The following is a 19,440-nucleotide window of genomic DNA, read 5'->3' as shown; positions in this document are numbered from 1 at the left end:
CAAGTCGAAATACATAATAGAGATCAAAATGGAGCTGCTCTGGCTTAAAATGGGGGAGTGAGGCTGGAGTCCCGCCGTTGCCCATGCTCCCTCTGTGAGAGTGCCTCTCCGCACACACCTCTTCCCCAGCTCCATCCTCCACCTTCCTGGCTGCCTGGGCCTCACCTGACAGCTTCCACATCCTGTCTGACCCAGATCTCACACCTTCAGGTCTTTGCTCCTGGAATGACCTTGCTCCTACCTGGCAAAATCCTCACCCAATTTAAGAATTTTGGCCCCCATAGGTAGGTTTCCTGATCATACTTCTGGCTTCAAACATGTGCCATGGTACTCAAAGGTGGACCTGTCCAGAGACAGGGACGGAGTTGGGACCACCTCTGCTGTCCTCTGCTGGGGGTGGGGGGAGGCTGCGAAGGCTCTGAGAATGATGTCAAGGAATGAATGGAGGAGAGACGAGGCAAGCTTGGAGCTGGTGCTGGCAGGATGACTCAGGGTTGGAAGACAGGTGAGGAGGGGCGGGGCATGCAGGGGAGGAGACTAGAGAAAAAGGACAGTGGCTGTTGGAAGTTGAAAGACATGAATAACTTTCAATGTCAAGGGCGAGAAGCGACTCCCAGGAACTGACTACAGCCCACTTCCATTTTTAAGCTTCCCCCTCTCCCAAGCCAGGAAAGCTATGCTGTGTATCATTTTTTGAACACAGGCATAACAATTGACTGGGACTTCCCTGGCCATTCACTGGTTAAGATTCCTCGCTTCTAAGTCAAGGGATGTGGGTTTGATCCCTGATTGGGGAACTAAGATTTCACATGCTGCACAGGGTGACCAAAACCCCAAACAAACAAAACACACAGTAGTTTTTTTTTAAAAAAATCCAATTAAAAAAAAATGACTGGTAAGGATTTAATTTAGGATGGTTGAAGGGGGAGGCCAATGGTACAAGGAGGAGCCCAGAGACATACTGTTTGGAATGTTCCAGTGGCTCAGATGATAAAGAATCCGCCTGCAATGCAGGAGACCAGGTTCAGTCCCTGGGTCAGGAAGATCACCTGGAGAAGGAAACAGCAACCCACTCCAGTATTCTTGCCTGGAGAATCCCATGGACAGAGGAGCGTGGCGGGCTATAGTCTGTGGGGTCGAAAAGAGTCAGACACGACTGAGTAACTAACACATACACACACATTACAAATTATGATTTAGAAATGTTATACGTGTTCCATGGAGACTTGTAGGTATCCAGCGGACTAGAAAGGGCTCATAAGTGCAAAACTAAAATTTTAAGAGGACGAAGTTAGAAGCAAGAGGTAAGCAAAACCCAGGCAGTTATGCTAAGTTTCAGGAAGCAAAGATAATACAGAGACAAGCCCAGAGGATGGTAATCCCTAGAGAATCTTTTTAATATCACTTTACTGAGTATCTTCCACCCATTATCTCGTTTAATCCACAACAACCAGTTGAAATTAAGCCAGGTGAATGATTAACTATGATCATTCTATTTATGATTCAGGCCACTGAGGCCCAGAGAGGTTGAGTGACTTGTCCAGGGTTACACAGCTGTCAAGCAAGATGTAGTCAGGACGTGAGCCTGGAAAGCCTGACTCTATCACACCCTGGAAGGGGTGGGCAGATACGAAAGCAATTTGGGAATAAGCAAGATGAGGAAGCAGGTGGATCTGCGAACCAGCCCTGCCCAGACGGGAGGCTTAGTAGATGTAGTGTACTCTCTGCTGCATTTCCTGGAAAATGCTGTGCGCTGGGCTGCACCTTGACCAGCCCTTTCCCAAGAAGGTCAAGGCCGGAAGCTTCTTGGGCTTTTGGACCTGTGCTTGCTGCACCCTTCCCCTCCCCGCCTCCCTCTGATCTTGGAGAACCCAGAGCAAGGTCCTTTCAAATCTCACCGTCTGAGGTCATCAACCCAGGTTTTACAGCCCCGGCTCCTCCTTCCTTGGAGAGGGCCAAGCTACTCGGATGATTTTAGGGCTTCGGCCCTGCCAGTCACCGAGCTGCTTTTCCCAAGGGGAAGGGGGCCGTTAAAACTAAAGGCAATAAACAGGGAAACTTCCCTGATGGTCCAGTGGTTGAGACTCTGTGCTTCCACTGCAGGGGGCAGGGGTTCGATCCCTGGTCTCCGGAACTGAGATCCCACATGATGTGCAGTACAGCCCCACCGCCCCCAAAATTTTAAAGGCAGTAAACACGTAATCAAACCTTGAACTTGTTGCCTGGGTGGAATTTGGGCAGGCAGAGAGGAGGTGGGGTTCTGGATCTCCATGAATAAATCAGATGCCCTGAGGAGAACTAGAGAAAGATGCTCACAGCCCCTAGCCCCTACCTACCCTTCTCCCCACCACCCACTGCAAAGGACGCAGGGGAGGGAAGGAAGTGTTTCGGTCTCTACTTGCTCTCTAGAGGCCAGGGAGGGGGCGGTGTGAGGTGTGCCTGCAACCCACCTGTGGCTGCGGTCCTTTGTAGGGATCAGGAAGTGGGAGCATCTAGGCCCCACTTGGAAAGAATCAGAGAAGCCCAGTTTGCCGAAGGTAGGCTCTAGGGGAGGCAGAGTGGGCCCTGGTGGACCATCAGTGGCATCAAGCGCCAAAACAAGAAGGGAGACCCTGAGGACTTCCCTGGTGGTCCAGTGACTAAGACTCCCAATGCAGGGGGCCTGGGTTCGATCCCTGGTCAGGGAACTCGATCCCACATGCTGCCACTGAGTTTGCATGCTGCAGCTAAAGCTTCTGTGTGCCACAACTAAGACCCAGCGCAGCCAAAAAAAAAAAACAGGCCCTTGTCTCGCTGGGAGGTCTGAATCAGAGGGCCTAACAGAGGCGTGGCCAGCTACTTGTGGGGGTAGCTGGACCAGTGCCCCTAAGGACTCTGCCCTTGCAGACAAGAATGCCTGTGTCAGGAGTCATGCAGCCCGCAGGAAGGCAGTCCTGAGTTCAAATCCGGCCCCGGTCACCCACCAGATGGGACCCATTGGGCACACAGGATCCTCCTAGGAGTTCCACATCCGTGAAATGGGTGATGTGCCGGGACAGGCCAGACTTGCCGTTCTGTGCTGAGTCAGGGATCGCGGGGTTTTCCTTCCTCCTTCTTGGATTCCTGTGACCACTTCTGAGGCAGGAGACCGGGTGTCAAAAAGGGTGGGGACGGGGTGAAAGATGGTAATAATTATGACCTTCCTAAGCACTGGCCACGCGCCAGGCTTGTGCTCAGAGCTTTGTGTGGGTGAACCTTTCCCATTTTCACAACAGCCCTGTGAGGGTGGTGGTGTTCGAGTTCCCATTTTACAGATGGGAAAACGGAGGCCCCGGAGAGGACTCGTACATCTGGGATTTGTTCCAGGGATATTGCTCTTTATCTCCATACTAGAAAAAGAGATCAGAGGGGGGCCTTGAACTAGAGGGAGGGGCTACCCCTCTATGGCCAGCACCTTGGGAGGGGGGCTGGTCCACCTCAAATAGGGTCAATGAGTCTGTGGTCTGACCACCCTCCAGGCCAACACTGCCCACATACACATAACCCGAGCTCCTTTGGTAAACCTTTTCTTAGTCCTACAAAAAAAAAGTAAAAGAAACAGGTGAAATTAATTTTAAGTATGTGTGCTGTGTGTTTCGCTTCAGTTGTGTCCAGCTCTTTGTGACCCCATGGATTGTAGCCTTCCAGGCTCCTCTATCCGTGGAATTCTCCAGGCAAGAATACTGGAGTGAGTTGCCATGCTTTCCTCCAGGGGATCTTCCCGACCCAGGGATCAAACCTGCATCTCTTATGTCTCCTGCCTTGGCAGGAGGGTTCTTTACCGCTAGCACCACCTGGGAAACCCAATTTTAAGTATACATTTTATTTAACCCAATATACTTGAAATATTATTAGCCTTTAGGCTGAAGGCACAGCACATGCAGAGTTCCAGTGGTGTGGTGGAGCATGAAGTGTGTAGGGAACAAATTGAACTTGAAGCTGGGAGCAGAATAACCCTGGCTGTGCTGGTGTGGGGACCCAGTGGAAGTGGGGTAGCGCGGGTCAACGAGCCCACAAAGAATCTGCTGGGCTTCGAAGGACAGAGCCAGGGATGCAGTACAAAGAACACTGAGATTTTGAAGAGAGTGATCCACAGATAGAGCTAGATTGTCCTCTATCACCATCATCAAAGTAATAATCAAAAAGTCGTTGAAAAGTATGTAGAGATTTTAAATGTGTAAGGATAGCCAAGGGAAGAAAAAAAGGAATGAGGAGGAAGAATTGACCTTATCAGATTTCAAAATCTACGTTACTATAATCCAAACAGTATGATGCCCTAGCAATTCCGATGCTACTAAATAAGTAGCCCAAGAGAAATGAGAATGCAGGTTCCACACAAGGCAAAGGATGGTTGCAGTGGGTTTATGGGCACTAACCAAAGCTGGAAACAGCCATGAACAGGAGAAGGGGCAACACGCTGTAATCCATTCATACTGTCAAATTCTACTCAGCCATAAAAAGGAACAAACTCTATATGTAATGTACATTTATGTTTATACAAGGATGCATGTCAAAGAGTATTACGTTAAGCAAAGTCGGATGCCAATGAGTTGGCTCTTCACATCAGGTGGCCAAAGTATTACAGTTTCAACTTCAGTGTGAGTCCTTCCAATCATTGGAAAAGACCCTGATGCTGGGAAAGATTGAAGGCAAAAGGAGATGCGGGCGGCAGAGGAAGGGATGATTAGATAGCATCACCAACTCAATGGACCTGGATTTGAGCAAACTCCGGGAGACAGTGAAGGACAGGGAAGCCTGGCGTGCTGCAGTCCATGGGGTTGCAAAGAGTCTGACACAACTGAGCAACTGAACAACCGCAACAAAAGTCAGATGCCAGAGTACTTTCTGTAAGTTGTTAGCTCTAGAAGGTCCAAGACAAGCCGAGCCAATTTATGATGGGAAAACTCAGAACACTGGTAGCCTCGAGGTGGGGGTTAATTGGGAAGAGGAAATTTTCTGGGGTGATGAACTATTCTGTATCATGATAACGGGACTTTCCTGGCGGTCTAGTGGTTAAGACTGTGCTTCCAATGCAGGGGGTGTGGGTTCAATCTCTGGTCAGGGAACTAAGATCCCACGTACTATATTGCACGGCATGGCCAAAAAAAATTTTTTTTAAGTGTATTGTGATAGAGATTTAGATTACTTGGAGGTATTATGCATTTGTCAAAACTCACTTAAAATGAAGAGGTTTTGAGAAACAAAGTCATTTGTTTCTAAGTAGGGGAATTGCCTGTGATATTTATTTTCTTCTCTGTTGTTTTTTATATCTTCCAAATGTCCTATATACGTTATTTTTCGTGAGCAGAAAAATAATGATTCCAAAACTTTAGGTGATAATAATTTCCATATTCATTAAAATAATTGAAAACATGAAAAACCAAATTAGGTGTTTTCCTCAACATGAAAATAACAACTAAAAGGTGGAAATGGGATGTCTGACTTGCAGCTATGAAAAATGTTTTTTATTGAATGAAAGATTCTTTAAATTCTATAATTTTTAAAACTTCTCCACACAATTTCATAAAATCCCATAATAACTCTTTTATAATTTTTTTAAATTTTATTTTATTTTTTATTGAAATTCAGTTGCTTTCCAGTGTTGTGTTAGTTTCTACTGTACAGCAAAGTAAATCAGCTGTATGTATACATATATCCACTCTTTTTTGGATTTCCCTCCCATTTAGGTCACCACAGAGCACTGAGTGGAGTTTCCTGTGCGACACAGCAGGTTCTCATCAGTTATCTGTTTTATACATAGCGGTGTATATATGTTAGTCTCAATCAATAACCCTTTAAAAAACTTCCCTGCCCCTGTGTTGCCCCTCCCTTCTTCCCTCTCCCCACTGCTGACCACTAGTTTGTTACCTGTGTCCATGAGTCTGCTCTTTTCTCTTTCATTCACTAGTTTGTTATATTTTTGAGATTCCACATATAAGTAATATTCGTCTTTCTCTGTCGGACTTATTTCACTCGCCATAATGCCCTCCAGGTCCATTCATGTTGCCATTTTGGCAAAGTTTTCCTTCTTTTTTATGGCTGAGTAGTATTCCACATATATTCCATATATATATATATGTCACATCTTCTTTATCCATTCACCTGTTGATGGACACTTTGGTTGCTTTCATACCTCAGCAATTGTAAATAATGGTCTGGCAACTATTTTTAAAAAGGAGATGGCTACAGATGTGAAAAGATTGCCATAATGAAAAATAAGCAAGATGCAGAGGAAGGTGTAAAGGCTGATATCGATATTGTTTAGAAGGAGGACGAAGAGCAGCAGAGGAGAAATCTCAGTGCCTACACCGTGAACAGGATGGCACCTACTTCTGTAAGGATGGTTAGGTTTCACATCAAGCTGGTAATACAGGGGTCCCCTGAAGCTGGCATGGCAGCGTTGGGGGAGGCCATTAACTTATTAACAATCCCAAAGGATAATCAATACATATAACTTATTAATAAACCCAGATGACCAATAGATACAGAGATACGATCCAAAAATTTATTTTCCTAATTAGATTTTCTTTAAAAAAAAAAAAAAAGAGGAAAAAGACGCCTGTGCTATATCCAGGCAGTCTAGGGGACTTAAACTCCCCTCCCCCACTCCCGGCCTCTCCCCCATCCCCACCTACCCATTGAAGTTCATTTCAGGTTCATATTTCACCCCAGGTGAGCTCTCCTGGTCACGTGATGCCAGGTCTGGGCTCTGCCATCCTCCACCCCTGACTCCCAAGTCTCTGGAGACATCTTGCTGATCCCACCAGCCATGGGGCAGAGGGCGAGCACCTGGCAGTCACAGCTGCCACGCTCACAATTCAGAATTCAAGACGTGCAGAAAGGCATAAAATGGAAAATTCTAGTTCTCACAGCCACCCCAGACCCATCCCCCGAGTAACCACTTTTAATGCTTGACTGCCAGAAGATTTCTACATGTGTATCTTGTCTTTACTTACTTATTTGTTATTGTTTATTTTAAAATTTTTATTTATTTGTTTTTGGCTTCCCCACGGCATGTGGGATCCTAGTTCCCCAAAGAGGGATGGAACCCACGACCCCTGTAGTGGAAGAGCAGAGTCTTAACCACTGGCACCGCCCGGGAAGTCCCACTTACTTATTTTCTAAACATAATTAAGACACTTATTTCTGGCTCTGCCCCTCGTCCTTTCACTCTGCAATATCTCAGACATCTTCCCAAATAAATGCCATCTCCTTACTCCTCCGACCTTTTATTATGAAAATTTCAAGACATATACAAACTTTGAAGGACTCATCCATGGCACACCTGCTCTATATCCACTACCCCTACAATTTTACTATACTTGTTTTATCATATATCTGTGCATCCTTTGATCCATCCAGCAATTCTTATTGGTGATGCATTTCCAGAGAGTAAACTGCAGATGTAGGGACACTTCACCTTAAGTATTCCAGGCTGCATATTATGAAATAGACTTCAATACTTGTTTACGGGCTTTTTGAAAATAGATGATGTTTATATACAGTACACTGCACAAATCTATTAAGTGTGCCATTTTGAGAAATACACGTGTAGCCCAAATCCCTATCAAAACATGAACGCCTCCTTTCCACTGGTTGGATTCCAATGTTTGCCGGCCAGTGATTTACTCACCCTGTTCTGATTTATTTACTCCATTCTCTTGTTGTTCAGAGAACAACATGTTTATTCCTCTTATAAACAATGTTGCAATTAGTACTTTGGTACCTACAACACCACCTCACTTCCTTAAGGGCACCCACCTCATAAATTTCTGGAAGTCACATTCACTTGTGCCTCCAACAAATGGAGTGCCGCCTGCCTGATGCTGGTTCTTGGAGGTGGGACGTGGGAGACGCAGAATTTCTGTTCCCTTGTAGCTCTACGCCTAGACAAAGAAAATAGTAACTAAGTGTTAAAAGGGCTGTGAAAGAAGCAAACAGGATGCCGCCGGGGTGAAAAAGCACATCGACCAGGTCGGCTTGAGCGGGAGGTGGCTTGTCTAAGACAAGTGTTGCCAAACGATCTCCCAAAGAGAGGTTCCTCTGATCCCATCTCCCCGGCTGCCTGGCGCAGCCCACAGCAGCAGAGGGGAAGAGCCCGCTTCTCTGAGCTCTGGCCAAGGCGTGAGTCATCCCACGGAGGTGGAGGTGGCCGGAGGAGACGGGGGCGCGTGCCCCAGATGGGCTCCAAGCGGAGGAATTTCGGGAGGGGAGAGACAGAGAACAGTCCAGGCACCGGAGGGCGGCTGCCACTGCACAGGGTGTCCTGGGACTGAGGCGCACTGAGCCCAGCTCAGGCTGGAGGAGCCTTGGCACTGCTCTCCTCAGACAGGCAGGCGAGTTGACCGCAGGCACCCGCTGTGAGTCAGCGGCACCGCGTTGCGGAAACGCGTCAATACTCCCCTTGCAGCCGCATCGCTCGCTTGGAAGCGCGGGAGTCGGGGGCGGAGGGGGTGGGAGAGTTCCCCTCCCACCAGCCTCCAGAGCCCCAGTAGCCTGCCCTCTCCCCCTTCCTTTGCACCCAGAATTCCCTCTGGTACCCACACACGGCTCTCCCCTCGCCTCCTGCAGATCTGCTCAAAAGTCACCTCCCCTGACTCCGTCGATCTCAAATTGCAAACCCTTCCAACCCCAGATGCCTCCTTTCCCCCACCGGCTTCATTTTTTCCCCCATCACCATCCCATACACGACATTTAAAACATATTGGGTTAATTTTTTTGTTCATTCGAACGTAAACTGCGATACGGTTTTTGTTTGGTTTTGTTTTTGTGTCAGTTGCACTCACTTTTGTATCCCCCTAGCACATACCAGGGATTCAATAAATACCTGTGGGCTGAATGAATGAATTTTCCTCATGGCAGGCAAAAGGCCTAAAGCTCCCTACACGCGGAGCGCTCTTTGGACATCAGACTGGGAGGTAGGTCCCTAGGAAAGAGGCCCCTGGTCTCTGCCTCCATCCCTGCTCATTCAAGTGAGACCAGAGAGGATTTGAGAGTGACTTCAGGTCACACAGCAGATCCAAGACAGGCCTATAAGGTAGGCAGGAGTTGCATTGCTGCACAACCCTGTGTCGCCAAGAGGGACGCTGGCCAAGAGGATGTCTTGTTATAATAATGGCTAAGTGGGAGTTAAGTATTTATATAACGAGGGTTTTTAAAAAAAAAAAATCAATCAGTAAAATTGATTTTCATGGGAGGGGGAGTGTACAGGTCTATGAATTTTAACACATATATAGATTTGTGTAACCATCACCACAATGAGGATACAAACCCACACACCATCATCCCTTTGCAGGGGTCCCTCCCTCCCCCATCCCTAGCTGCCCTCTTCCCTTCCACTGCCAACCTCCCACCCCACAGCTACTAATCTATTCCCTGTCCAAATACCTTTTAACAAATGGTTATTTATTTGGATTCTCTGGGTCTTAGTTGCGGCATGCGGAACCTTTGATTGTCATTGCAGCTTGCAGATTTTCTTTTCTTTTTTTTTTTTAGTTGCAGTATATGGAATCTTTAGTTGCAGCATGTGGGATCTCGTTCTGACCAGGGATCATACCCAGGCCCCCTGCATTGGGAGCTCGGAGTCTTAGTCACTGGACCACCAGGGAAGTCCCCATAGACTTTTGTCCAAAATGACACATTCATTTCTTGTTGCCACCAACTGAGGGGCTTAAAGCAGTATGAATTTATGCTCATACATTTCTGAAGGTCAGAAGTCTGCAATCAGTGTCACTGGGCTAAAGTCAGCAGGGGGCATTCCTCCCTTTTCCTTCTGTGCCTTTTCCAGTCCCCAGAGGCCACTTGCATCTCTTGCCTTGTGGCCCTTGCCTCCATCTTCAAAGCCAGGTGCGTAGCCTCCTCCAATCTCTTTCCTCTCTGGACCTCTGCTTCTGTTGTTACATCTTCTGTCTCGGATTCTAACCCTCCTGCCTCCCTCTTAGAAGGACTCTTGCAATTCAGGGCACACTAAATTCTCTCCCCATTTCAAAGTCCTTAACACGGGGCTTCCCTGGTGGTCCAGTGGTTAAGACTCCACAACGTCAATGCAGGGGATGCGGGTTCGACCCTTGGTCGGGGAACTAAGATCCCATGTGCCACGTGGCCCAGTCAAAAGATTTAAAACACACACACACACTTTAAAAATTCTTAACATAATCCCAGCTGCAAAATTCCTTTCGTGGAGCAATGGAACACACTTGCAAGTTCCAGAGCCTGGAACATGGACCTCTTTGGGGGCCATCATTCAGCCCACTACAGGCGTATAAAAGGAAATATACACATCATGCCCCCTTAGACTGGCCTCCTTCACTTAGCCCAGTGCCTTTGAGACCCGTCTGTGTGGTGGTGGGTGTCAAAGGTTTGTTTCTTGTCATTGCTGAGTGATATCTGATGGTGTGCGTGTACCACTGTTTATCCACTCACCCGCTGAAGGACAATTGGATTCTTCCCCGTTTGGGGCGATTATGAATAGGGAAGCTATAAACACTCGAGTACTCATCTTGATGCGAACATAAGTTTTTATTTCTCTTGGGTGAATTCCCAGGAGAGGGAGAAACTCAGCTTTAAAATCTTTGCTTATATTAAGATATTTCATGGAAGTCTATTAATTTACAACTATCATTGTTGTTTAAGTTGCTAAGTCATGTCCAGCTCTTTGTGACCCCACGGACTGTAGCCCGCCAGGTTCCTCTGTCCACGGAATTCTCCAGGCAAGAATACTAGAGTGAGTTGTCATGCCCTCCTCCAGGGGATCTTCCGAACCCAGGGATCGAACCCACGTCTCCTGCAGCTCCTGCATTGACAGGCAGATTCTTTACCACTGAGCCACCTCGGTATATTGTATATTAGTATACAATATAATACTAATAATGGTCATATACACCTATGAGTTAAATGGCCCTGTGACCAAGGGGAAGGAGGTGGACACTGAGACTTAGACAGGTTATGTGCATTGCCTGAGGTCAACCCTGTGTCTTCTTGACCCCCCTCCACCCTCGAGCCCCCACAGCTTGTGCCCAGGATGAGCACACCTGAGGACAACCGAATGGCGACTGGGGAGGGGTTACCCCATGGCAGGGGGCAGTTCGAGTGCAAACTGCGGGGCCACACTGCTTGGGTTCAAACCCCAGCTCTGCCCTCTGCAGCTGTGTGACATCAGCCTAGTGACGTCGCCTCTCTGAGCCTCTACTTCCTCATTTGTAACTCAGGGATAGCAATGTCAGCTGGCCTCCCAGGGTTGTTGAGGGGATAAACGAATTAAGGCTCATAATGGAGTGAGCAGTGTCAGGCCAGGAAGCACTGTGAGCACTATTTTTATTTCTTCAACACATATATTTACTTGTTTGGGTGCACCCAGGTCTTAGTTGCGGCATGTGGGAGCTCGTTCCCTGACCAAGGGTTGAACCCAGGCCCCCTGCATTGGGAGTGTGGAGTCTTAGCCGCCAGACCCCCAGGGAAGTCCCAGGCCAAGGCCCCTTTGAGGAGGCTAATTACAGCCTTGGCCCACTGCCCATCACATGAGCCGTAGCTCTGTCTGCTGTTCCTCCTGCTGCAGGTCTCTGCCCCCAGCCCAACTGTCATCTTCATTCCTCGGCTCCAGCCGAGCGATCACTGCGTGCCAACAGGCTCTGAAGCTGACCTGGAAACCAACTGGGCTCAGGACTCAGGGAGAGGCAAGGTCACCCCGGGGCCAGATTTAATTTACCAGGTGGGGAGAGAAGACAGGCTGCACAGCACCCATCTGGGGACACACAGTAAGATTCGGCCAAGCAAGACTCCAGATCCCTGCCCACCCTGCCCCCTGCACCCCAGTCAGGCCACCACGCTCAAGTGCAGAGACCGGCGGGGAGACAGCATTCCTGGTGGGAGGAATGGCAGATACAAAGGCCAGAGACTGAAATAGTGCTCAGTGCATTGGGTGGCTTTGGCAGGAGTGGGGGGACGTGAGGAAGGAGGATCTGGAATGGAACTGTCCACACGGCTCAAGGTCACATCTCAGCTCTGTTTGGTGCTTGCTAAGTGGCCTCGGTCACATGGTTCCCTCTCCCTCAACCTCCATTTTCTCACCTGTAGCCTCGTGACTTACGGGGAGGTCCCAGCTCACCCCCATCATGCCTCAATTGTTTACTGAATACTGATGCTCAGTCATTTATTGAGTAGCTGGTTGTTCTGGGCTCAGTGGGCGCAGTGGTGAGGTTTGGACACTGTTAACCTGGAATGAGGCCGGGCTTTGGGAGTTTCTGACATCTCCCTGGGGGATTCTAAAATGCTGGGGACCGAGAACCCTGGAGCAACGGGAAAGGATGTAACAAGTGCTCTTTAACTTTCCTTAACATTTTTTTCCTGGTGATCCCCTTCATTCACTCACATGTTCAAGCATTCATTCATTTACTCAAACATTCAATTGTCCATTTATTTGCACACTCACGCATTCATTCATTCATTCACGTATTCATCACATATTCATTCTTTCATTGATTCATTCATTCACACATTCATTCGTTCAGTCAGTCAAATACTGGTTAGGCGCCAGCAATGTATTAGCACTGTGGATTCTGCCCTGGCTTCCTGGGGTGGGGCTTGGCCCCCCAATTTGGAGATTGTGCTGAAGGGGATGGTGTGAGTGAAAGTCACTCAGTTGTGTCTGACTCTTTGTGACCCCATGGACTATACAGTCCATGGAATTCTCCAGGACAGAATACTGGCGTGGGTAGCCTTTCCCTTCTCCAGGGATCTTCCCAACCCAGGGATCGAACCCAGGTCTCCTGCATTGCAGGCGGATTCTTTACCAGCTGAGCCACAAGGGAAGCCCAGGGGATGGTGGGACACCCTTATATTTATTCATGTATGCATTCAGTGAATATTTCAGGGACTCCTGGATCTTTTCCTTGTTGCCAACTCCATTTTCCTCTTCCGTAAGCCGGGGAGGACATTTCTTCCTTAAGGAGCTGTTGGTGAGATCAAAGTCTAAAATAGCACTGAACGCTAAAGGGAGCTTCAGTGTCTTGAGCATCAGTCAGGAGTCAGGGACTTAACATATATTATCCCTTTTAATCTTTAGGTAGGATTAAAACCCTGAGGTTGAGATTACCGTTATCTTCACGTGTCAGACGAGGGAACTGAGGCTCAGAGAGGTGAGACCTGCTGCCCAGGGCCCATAGGGAACACAGGGGACCCACCAGAGCCATGACCCAGGCATGTAGCAACTAATCTGCCTAGTGACTGATGACCTCACAGGCCCGCCCACTGGGTTAAATCTGCCTGACAACTAGTGACATCACTAATTCCTACGCCTGTGCTCAACCTATGACATCACTGAACAATAAAGTTAATTACAACGTGCTGAGGGCCTACTGTGTGCCAAAGGTTGTTCCAAATAACCTCTCCTTTGGGCTCATCCAACGCCTAGTGTTGCCTCTATTACTGGGTATAATAACAATAATTTTAGTCCAGATTTATTGAACGCGGACTACGAGTCAAACCCTGTCTTGACTCAACTACAAGTCAAATGATGCATTCAATCCTCCCACTAAAAATTAAGAAACATTTATATAATGCACACTCCTATGCCAGGCCCAGTTCTGAGCACTTTTGACGTGCTCGCAACCATCCTATGAGGTAATGTTTACTTATGATTCCCATTTTATGGATGAAAGTGCTGAAGCGGAGAGAGGTCGAGTGAGTTACCCACAGCCACACAGCAGGAGGGAGGAAGAATTCAAAGTCATGGATTCTGGCTCCAGGGTTTATGCTGTTAACCAAGACACCGTGTGACTTCTTCTACCCCCATTTTACAGTTGAGGAAACCAAGGCACAGAGAGATTAAGCACTGGGCCTTACCTCGGCTAGACAGTGCCAAAGCTTGACTCTGAACCTGAGACGCCCAGCTCCAGAACCACACTTTAAAAAAATATTTGTTTTTAAATAGTTATTTATTTTGGCTGCACCAGGTCTTAGCTGTGGTATGCAGGATCTTCCATCTTCATTGTGGCATGTGGAAGCTAGAGTTGCAACTTGAGAACTCTTTAGTTGAGTAAGGCATGTGGGATCTAGTTCCCTGACCAGGGATTGAACCCCAGCCCCCAGCGTTGGAAACTCAGCGGAGACTTAGTCACTGGACCAACCACCAGGGAAGTCCCTCAGAACCACACTTGTCCCACTTTGGATACTAAGAAGCAAGGCTTGCAAATCCCCTGCCACCACCCCTCAAAGGTAACCAGCCCTTCCTTCCCAGTCCCCTCACCAGGGACAAAAGGGGCCTTGGCCAGTAGACCAGAGCCCACCTGCCAACTTCCTCCATAGCCTCCTCTGAGCCCCCGCCTTGGGATCCTACCCTCTGGCAACCCTGGCTGGCTGGGCCAAGCCTTATCTGGGCTCCCCAGAACCCTCCTGGGATCCCACATAGAGGAAACAATACTCTAGCTTTTGTCTTTCTCCTGAAAGCCTGAGCCTGCTTCCAAGCCTTAGAGAAATTCCCCATCCCTCAAATCTTAGAAGCTAATGGAGGCCTTCAGAAAGGACACTGGGAGATCCCTGGGCAAGTTGCAGCCTTCAGTGGGCCTCAGTTTTCTCATCTGTCAGCTAGGCAGATGAGGAAGAACTAACAGAAAAGGCCTGTGCAAGTCAGCTGGCGTTTCAACCTCACTGGGTCCAACACCCACCTCACTTCCTTTTTATTAAAAGCAGTTATTTTAGGGACTTGCCTGGCAGTCCAGCGGTTAAAATCCCATGCTTCCACTGCAAAGAGGCACAGCTTCCATGACTGGTCAGGGAACTAAGATCCCACATGCCTTGTGAAGAAAGTGAAAGTGTTAGTTGCTCAGTCATGTCTGACTATTTGTGACCCCATGAAATGTAGCCCACCAGGCTCCTCTATCCATGGAATTCTCCAGGCAAGAACAGGTTGCCATTCTCTTCTCCAAGGGTTCTTCTCAACCTAAGGATCAAACCAAAATCTCCTGCATTGCAGGCAGATTCTTTACTGTCTGAGCCATCACGGAAGCCCTTACTAAAAAGTAAAAGACAAAAACCTGAGTCTCCTCCCCTACTCCATACTTTTGCTGCCAAGCTCCTTTGGACATGTGATATCGTGATCTGACTTCCATGTCCCCAGCCTTCCTGTCTTTATGCCCAACCAGCGCTCCCAGAAGCAATTCCTGCACCCAACCAGCTCGCCATCCCCATTAACTATACAAGAAGTGCCGGCCAACCTTGTGAATATCCCACAGAAGTCCAGTGAAATGTATCCCCAGCTCAGTTTCACCTTAGCCGGGTCCCCCAAATTCCTATCTCTCTCCCATGCCACAGACAGGAAACCCCGGGGGAGGCTGCCATAGCAAAGAGTCATGGAATTAAACAAATTGCTCTCAAAGCATCTCACTTTGGGAAACTGTATGTCCGTGTATGGCTCTGTGAACGCACTGCAGGGTTTTGGGGAAAGTGGCTTCAGCGAGGGGCTTGAAGTTTAAGACTGTACCGGCTTCCCAGGTGACTCCACATATGGGTTTCGCAGGTCGGCTCTGCATCTCAGTGGCCATGCAGGAATGGGCAGGGCACCTGACTCCTCTGGCCTGTGTTTATGAAATGGAGGTGGTGACGGACCATCTTCCTTGAGGGCTGGGGAGACGAGTATATGTAAGGAAAGCGCTCAGTCCCATTTTGCAGAGGTGAAGTGCTGTGTGTCCTGCCAGCTGTGTGACTTTGGGCAAGTCACTTGACCTCTCTGGGGCTCGATGTCTTCATCCAGAAAATGGAGATACCAATCATTGTCATTTCATACAAATGTTATGAAGTGAAGTGAGAGTGTTAGTCACTCAGTTGTGTCTGACTCTTCGGGACCCCATGGACTGTAGCCTGCCAAGTTCCTCTGTCCATGGAATTCTCCAGGCAAGAACACTGGAGTGGGGTACCATTCCCTTCTTCAGGGGATCTTCCTGACTCAGTGATCGAACCCAGGTCTCCTGCATTGCAGGCAGATTCTTTACCCTCTGAGCCACCAGGGAAGCCCAGAATTGTCACTGAGTATTAGTAAATCAGTCTTACTTTGCAGATGAGGAAACGAGGTGCAGAGAAAGTCCTGCTAATGAACGGGGTGCCCCTCACCCATGTCCTTAGTCACCCTCTGTCTTCTGCCCCAAGATCCCTCCTCCACTTTCTGTCGCCATCTGTTCTGGAGGCTTCCGCTGTAAAGCTGGACCCCTGGGCAGGCTCCTGGGACCTCGAAGGCCGCTCCAACGCAGGCCCCTTGGGTCTTCCCTGGCGGTCCAGTGGTTAAGACTCCGTGCTTCCACTGGGAGGCATGAGTTCTATCGCTGGTTGAGAAACCGAGATCCTGCATGAGCGGCACAGCCAAAAAATATATATATATATTAAAATTAAAAAAGGCAGGCTCCAGCCCTGAGCGCCCTAGATCATGCATCGAACCTAACCCATGGTGGATTCATGTCAATGTATGGCAAAACAAATACAATATTGTAAAGTTAAAAAATAGATAAATAAACTAATTAAAAAACAAAAAACAACAAAAAAGGCAGGCTCTCCCAGGGGTGACTCTGTCCTTGCCTCGTCTCCGGTCCTCACGGTGTCTCCCCTACCTTCCTACAGCCAGAATTTGTCAGGCGAATACTTCAGGTACAAAGGCATCCTCTTCCCCGTGGGCATCTACTCACCCGAGAGCATCAGCGCGGTAGAGAACGCCGAAGTACAGGACGATGACATCTTCATCGTCACCTACCCCAAGTCAGGTACCTGCCGGGCCGGGAGGGGGCGCTATGGAGAGTGCCGGGTGAGTGTGGGGCCGTGGGTGAGACGGTGACGCCGAGGACGTCGGGGAGAAGAACGCGGGAGGGGCGGTGGGGACGGGGACCCATTTGGCCTGTTCAGAGCCAAGGCTTTGCAATGGCCGGTCCCTCCGCCAGGGGGCACCCTTCGCTGGATCCCTGGGTGCCTCGCTCCCTCCCGGCCTCTAGGCTGGCTCTTGGAGACCTTCCTGGCTGGAACAGCTTCTCCATCCTTGAACTCTCCTCATACTTGTCTTCCCTGCCAGCCACTGTACTATATTTTCATTGGTTGATTTAGTCTCCGTCTTCCTCACTAGAACCTGGCTCCATGAGGGTAGATATTTTGGTTCCTCTTGATCATGACTGTGTTCTTTGAGCCTAAAACAGTGTCTGAAACGCCTTCAATGAATATTTGTGAAAAGAAAGGAGGAAGAGAAGGAGGAAGGAAAGATCTTAATTTTCTCCATTTGGCTAGTGAAATGCTACTTACTAATTGTCTGCAGAGACACAGCTCTGAACAAAGATTTTTTTTCAAAATATTTTTGAAGAATTTCAGAATTTCATATTCACCCTTTTCAACATGGAGTTCTATGAGGATTTTGGGGGTAACGCTTAAAAGAATAATTCACGTACCATACGCTTTGTATACTTCCAAATTCACCCACTGGAAAGTGTACACCGTTCTATGTCTGTAGTATATTCACAGAGTTGGGCAAACCATCACAGTAGTCAGTTTTAGAACATTTCCATTCCTTACAGGGCTTCCCTGGTGGCTCAGATAGTAACGAATCCACCTGCGATGCAGGAAACCTGAGTTCGATCACTGGGTCAGGAAGATCCCCTGAAGAAGAGAATGGCTACCCTCTCCGGTATTCTTGCCTGGAGAATTTCATGGACAGAGAAGCCTGGCGGGCCACAGTCCATGGGGTTGCAAAAAGTCAGACATGATTCAGGGATTCGCACACTTACTTCACTTTCAACAAGAAACCCTGTACCCATTAGCCATCACCTCCCAACCCCCACGGCCTCATCCCCAAGGCTTAGGCACTGTTATTCTGCTTTCTTACTCTATGATTTTGCCCATTTTGGATATTTCATGGAAATAGAATAGTACAACACCTGGTCTTTTGTGTCTGGCTTTTTTTCACTTAGCCTACTTTTTAAAAATAATTTTTTTTATTTATTATTAATTTTTGTCTATGCTGAGTCTTTGTGGGTGCGCAGGCTCCTCTCCAGTCGCAGTGCCTGGGCTTCTCATCACGGTGACCTCTCTCGTTGTGGAGCAGGGGCTCTCGGTTGCACAGGCTTCCATCGTTGCGGCACATGGGCTCAGGAGTTGTGGTTTGCAGGCTCTAGTGCGCAGGCTCAGTAGTAGTGGTGCCCTTTGGGCTTCTTTGCTGAAGCACGTGGGATCTTCCCGGACTAGGCATCGAACCTGTGTCTCCTGCACTGGCAGACTTTTAACGCTGAGCCACCGGGGAAGTTCCAGCCTGTTTCTGAGGTTGACACATGTTGTTGTCAGTGCTTCATTCCTTTTTATAGCAGAATAATATTTCGTGATGTGAGTCTACTGCCTGCATGCTCATTCGCTTCAGTTGACTCTTAGTGACACTGTGGACTATAGCCCGCCAGGTTTCCCTGTCCATGGGATTCTCCAGGCAAGGATACTGGAATGGGTTACCATTTCCTTCTCCAGGGATCTTCCCAACCCAGGGATCGAATCTGAGTCTTCAGCACTGCTGGTGGATTCTTTTCTGAAGGGGTATACTACTGGGTATACTATGTTCTGCTTATTCATTTATCAGTTGATAAACAGTCGGTTGGGTTGTTTTCATTCTTTGACTCTTAATAATGCTTGTAGGAACATTGATATACAAACCTGTCTATGGACATGTTTTCATTTCTGTCGGAGTTCTATGAATTGTGATGGACATACATAGGAAACACTACAATTGAGATGTAGAATAGTTCAGGGAATTCCCTGGCACCCTGAATGGTTAGGACTTGGTGCTTTCACTGCCCTCAAAAATCCCTTCACGCCCTTTTGTGGTCAGCTCTTTCCTCACCCCATTCTCCAGCAACAGTCATCCGTTTGCTGCCCCTGTAATTTTGCCTTTCCCAAAATGTCCCATACAAGGAGTCATACTCTAACTTTTGAGACTGACATCTTTCCCTCAGAGTAATGTATTTTTTTCTTAATTTATTTAGTTTTAATGGAAGAATAATTACAATATTGTGTTGGTTTCTGCCAGACATCAACATGGATCAGCCATCGGTATATGTATGTCCCCTGCCTCTTGAGTCTCTCTCCCATCTCCCACCCCATCCCACCCCTCTAGGTTGTCACAGAGCCCTGGGTTGAGTTCCCTGAGTCATACAGCAAATTCCCATTGGCTATCTGTTTTAAATATGTTAGTGCATATGTTTCCATGCTACTCTCTCCATTTGTCTGACCCTCTCCTTCCTGCACCTCCCCCCAGTAATGCATTTTAGATTCATCCAAGTCGTTGTATTTTTTATTGCTGAAGAGTACTCCAGAAAATGGATGGACCATGGTGGTTTTATACATTCATCTGCTGAAGGACACTTGGGCTGTTTCCAGGTTGGGTTGAGTATGACAAATACAGCAGCCACAAAGCATTTC

The 19,440-nt window shown here is 48.1% G+C and overlaps 1 protein-coding gene across 4 annotated transcripts in view; it reads left to right on the top strand.

Annotated features, from left to right (window-relative positions):
• Positions 1–19,440, top strand: part of SULT2B1 (sulfotransferase family 2B member 1) — a 76,647-nt gene that overhangs the window by 44,031 nt on the left and 13,176 nt on the right. For all 4 annotated transcript variants that reach the window (XM_081515397.1, XM_081515396.1, XM_081515395.1 and 1 more), the window contains one exon: positions 16,621–16,760. In XM_081515397.1, coding sequence (XP_081371523.1) covers positions 16,621–16,760 — 140 coding nt within the window. The remainder of the gene's footprint in view (positions 1–16,620; positions 16,761–19,440) is intronic.

Source organism: Giraffa tippelskirchi, chromosome 7 (assembly GCF_054371585.1).
Source record: "Giraffa tippelskirchi isolate mGirTip1 chromosome 7, T2T-mGirTip1v1.2.pri, whole genome shotgun sequence".
In the NCBI taxonomy this organism is placed as follows: domain Eukaryota; kingdom Metazoa; phylum Chordata; class Mammalia; order Artiodactyla; family Giraffidae; genus Giraffa; species Giraffa tippelskirchi.
Note: the sequence above shows the minus strand (reverse complement) of the source record. Positions and strands in the feature narration are given on the sequence as shown.